The sequence below is a fragment of the Rhinopithecus bieti genome, unplaced genomic scaffold (assembly GCF_001698545.2).
Source record: "Rhinopithecus bieti isolate Rb0 unplaced genomic scaffold, ASM169854v2 scaffold_20178, whole genome shotgun sequence".
NCBI lineage: Eukaryota > Metazoa > Chordata > Mammalia > Primates > Cercopithecidae > Rhinopithecus > Rhinopithecus bieti.
In genome coordinates this window covers 178,177-182,519 of record NW_016809758.1, presented here as the reverse complement: position 1 = coordinate 182,519, position 4,343 = coordinate 178,177, and the positions used below count along the sequence as shown (strand labels likewise).

Sequence of the window (4,343 nt, the reverse complement as noted above, 5' to 3'; positions counted from 1 at the left end):
GGGCGCCTGTAGTCCCAGCTACTCGGGAGGCTGAGGCAGGAGAATGGCGTAAACCCGGGAGGCGGAGCTGGCAGTGAGCTGAGATCAGGCCACTGCACTCCAGCCTGTGCGACAGAGCGAGACTCCGTCTCAAAAAAAAAAAAAAGAAAATGCTGATGACCAGGTAACCCCTCCCCTGAGAATCCTGATTTTAAAAAAGTAGAGAACTTTTATATCTAGCTGGAGGATCGTATGTGCACCAATCAGCACTCTGTGGCTAGCTCAGGGTTTGTGAATACACCAATTGGTACTCTGTATCTAGCTAACCGAGTGGAGACTTGGAGGACTAGCGCTCTGACTCTGTGTCTAGCTCAAGGATTGTGAATGCACCAATCGGCACTCTGTGTCTAGCTCAAGGTTTGTAAATACACCAGTCAGTACTCTGTGTCTAGCTCAAAGTTTGTAAACACACCAATGGGTACTCTGTATCTAGCTAACACTGTATCTAGCTAACTAGCACTCTGTGACTCTCTGTCTAGCTCAAGGATTGTAAACGTACCAATCAGCACTCTGTCAAATCGGACCAATCAGCTCTCTGTAAAATGGACCATCAGTAGGATGTAGGTGGGGCCAGATAGGGAATAAAAGCAGGCTGCCAGAGCCAGCAGTGGCAACCCGCTGGGGTCCCCTTCCACCCTGTGGAGGCTTTGTTCTTTCACTCTGTAATAAATCTTGCTGCTGCTCACTCTTTGGGTCCATGCTGCCATGAGCTGTAACACTCAAGGCAAAGGTCTGCAGCTTCATTCCTGAAGCCAGCGAGACCACAAACCCACCGGGAAGAACAAACAACTCCTGAGGCGCTTCCTTTAAGAGCTGTAACACTCACCACGAAGGTCTACAGCTTCACTCCTGACAGCAAGACCACAAACCCACCAGAAGGAAGAAGCTCCACACACATCTGAACGTCTGAAGGAACAAACTCCAGACACACCATCTTTAAGAACTGTAACACTCACTGTGAGGGTCCACGGCTTCCTTCTTGAAGTCAGTGAGACCAAGAGCCCACCAATTTCGGACACATTGGGATTACAGGTGTGAGCCCACTGTGCCCGACCTCAGTTCTTTTTCTAATTACAAAATTCACTGATTGTCTAAAAAACTCCACCATCTACTTCTTTGACCCTCACCTATGTCTGCAGGGAGATGAACTGGGTCGTAAAGGGTAGTAATTGTAGAAGCAGGTAAATTAAGGGCTTTTCAGGCCAGAAGTCATTTGTGATTTTTCCACTGTGCTTCTTCCCCTGGGGAGAGAGAACCTTAAGTCCACTTCCTTACATGTTGCTCCCAGGTGGTAAAACAGAAGTCACTACTCAAAGGTCCGATTTTCAAGGGGAACTCCCTAGACGGCAGATCCCCTTTAAAATCGCTGAGACAAACACAAGGGTAAACTTTTTCAAAATAATCTGCCATTCAAAGTTAAGAGAAGCCCAAAGACATACACAGTGATAAATAAGAACAAAAACATAGAAGAAGACTAACGGACCGCGAGATACTTTACCAATTAACAATAACCGTGTCAGGCTGCCCAACTCAGAGAGTGAAAGGACAGACACCCTCTCTCCTTGCGCGCCTCTGCGCCAGACCGGGTTTTGGCTTGCTTATGGCGGGGCACTGAACGCTCACTGTGCGGCCAGGGAAGTCTCCAGCAGAGCCTCTGGAAGACATTCCTATTACATATTTATTACTTTGGCGCGGGACATTCGTGACAGGTGGGTGAGGAGTGAGGTGAGATTCAGACGGTGGGACCCTTGCATGGGACAGATGCCCAGAGCCCCTTCCCCGGTTGGGGGGGGCCACGAACCGCCTCTCAGGGCTCAGCAGCTGGTGGTTCAGCCGGCAAGTGCTTCGAACAAAGCCGCCGCCTGCGCTCCATCTCCCCGGCCCTCGCTAGGCTCTTGCCCGCGGGTACACCTCTCCGGCCTCGGCCAGCGCGAGCCTCCCGGCCAAGAGCTCTCAAACCCCAAATCTTTCCCGGAGCAAGCGAGCGGCCTAGCGGCCACTCCTCTCCCGAAGGGGCGTCAGGGTCCTGGCTGCCAGGCCTCAGCCCCCTCCCCGGGAAGCCGTCGCGAAGGGGTCCCCAGGGGCCGCAGCGTCTAAGGCCCTTTACATTCAATGCAAGGAGCTTTCCGCCAGGCTGAGGTCCCCGCCGGTGAGGGCGGAAGTGGTAAGACTGACGTGTCCTGGGCCGCGCCGCCGATCGCCGGGAGGACCCCCGCCTTGCCCAGGACAGGCGGGGCGGGGCGAGCCGAGCCTCACGGGGTCCCCGGAGCTGGGGCGGGCCTCCAGATGGAGAAGGCGCAGCGGGGAGTTCTTGAATAAGCCAGAGCCGTGTCCAGCGCGGTGTAGCCGCAGCCGCCGCTGTCAGGCGCAGCAGCGGGCAACCCCGTGGAGGTCGGTTGGCAGGTCCTCTCCAAAGCGCCGCTACCGCGCCGCTCTGGTAGAGACCCCGGCAGGAGCCCAAGGGCAGCTACGGGGCCGCGGAGGCCGCTGGCGCCGCCTCGGCCAGCCCTTCCCTCGCGGTGAGGACCTCGGGGCTATGGCGGGAAGGGACCCGAGGTGCGAGACCGCGCGGCGTTGTCATGGGAACGGTCCAGGGCGCGAAATAGAGGCTCCGGGCTGGACGGGCTGCGGGAGGGATGGACCCCAGGTTGGGAGGATGAGAGAGCAGAAGTGGAGAGGGGTCTTTGGGATAGAGAGAAGTGGGGTAGGGTGGGGGCGGGGAGGGGGTCAATGGGAGCAAGTGGAACCAGGGGACCTCAGTTCGAGGCACCTGACCTGGGGTTTCTGTAACCTCCCTGGTTTCTGTAACCTCAGGATTCCCCCAAACAGGTTCCACTGCCTTAAGGATGACAGTCGTAGGGAACCCTCGAAGTTGGAGCTGCCAGTGGTTGCCAATCCTGATACTGTTGCTGGGCACAGGCCATGGGCCAGGGGTGGAAGGCGTGACACACTACAAGGCCGGCGACCCTGTTATTCTATATGTCAACAAAGTGGGACCCTACCATAACCCTCAGGAAACTTACCACTACTATCAGCTTCCAGTTTGCTGCCCTGAGAAGATACGTCACAAAAGCCTTAGCCTGGGTGAAGTGCTGGATGGGGACCGAATGGCTGAGTCTTTGTATGAGATCCGCTTTCGGGAAAACGTGGAGAAGAGAATTCTGTGCCACATGCAGCTCAGTTCTGCACAGGTCAGCTTCTCCACATTGGCTATCACGTAGTCCTCCTTCCCAGAGACTAACAGTGCCTTACATATATGGTTCAGGGTACCTTTATGGAAATTGTCTGATTTGATTCTAACTACAGTACAACCCAGTGTGGCAGGCAGGGTAGGTGATGCTATTCTAATTCAGTTGACTAAGTTACGAACTTGCTTAGAAGTTACTTTTTTCAAGATTACATTGACAGTGAATTGCAGAACTGATATCAGAGCCCACGGTTTCTTACTGCAAGCTTCTCTGTTAGTCATGAGGTCCCAACTATCAGTCCTACATATTTCTGTTTCCTTCCATGCCTACCTCTTGGCTGTTTCTTAACTGTTTTCCTGTAGTCTCTACCTAACCTTCCCTGTCATGCTTTTTCTTTAGTGAATCCTGGTACTTCTCCTTAGTCCACTCCAGACTTCCTTACACTTTACCACTCTCCTTTTTCTAGGCTTTAACCCTGTCAAGTCATACTTGCTCTTTTTTTTGGAGAATCTCAACATACTGGAGTCTAATCCAGTGATTGTCAACGGGGAACAGTTTTGTCCCCCAAGGGACATTTAGCAATGTCTGGAGACATTTTTTATTGTTACAGCTGGGGGTACTACCAGCATGTAATGGGAAGGAGGCCAGGAAAGCTACATCCTACAGTGCATGGGACAACCCCACTATGACAAAGAATTATCCACCCCAGGCCGGGTGTGGTGGATCACGCTTGTAATCCCAGCACGTTTTTTTTTTTGGAGACAGATCTTGCTCTGTCACCCAGGCTAGAGTGCAGTGGTGGAATCTCGGCTTACTGCAAGCTCCACCTTCTGGGTTCGTGCCATTCTCCTGCCTCAGCCTCCCGAGTAGCTGGGACTACAGGCGCCTGCCACCATGCCCGGCTAATTTTTTGTATTTTTAGTAGAAACGGGGTTTCACCATGTCAGCCAGGATGGTCTCCATCTCCTGACCTTGTGATCCGCCCGCCTTGGCCTCCCAAAGTGCTGGGATTACAGGCATGAGCCACCGCACCTGGCCAATCCCAGCACTTTGGGAGGCTGAGGCGGGCGGATCATGAGGTCAGGAGTTTGAGACCAGCCTGGCCAACATAGTGAA

At 53.6% G+C, this 4,343-nt stretch overlaps 1 protein-coding gene across 8 annotated transcripts in view; it reads left to right on the top strand.

Annotated features, from left to right (window-relative positions):
* Positions 1–1,942: 1,942 nt before the first annotated feature.
* Positions 1,943–4,343, top strand: part of TM9SF1 (transmembrane 9 superfamily member 1) — an 8,106-nt gene continuing 5,705 nt past the window's right edge. Inside the window, exons 1-2 of one of the 8 annotated variants that reach the window (XM_017890185.1) lie at positions 1,943–2,558; positions 3,075–3,230. In XM_017890185.1, the coding sequence (XP_017745674.1) occupies positions 3,147–3,230 (84 nt within the window). In that variant the 5' untranslated portion in view covers positions 1,943–2,558; positions 3,075–3,146. The other 7 variants (XM_017890179.1, XM_017890180.1, XM_017890187.1 and 4 more) reach the window with 7 other exon arrangements.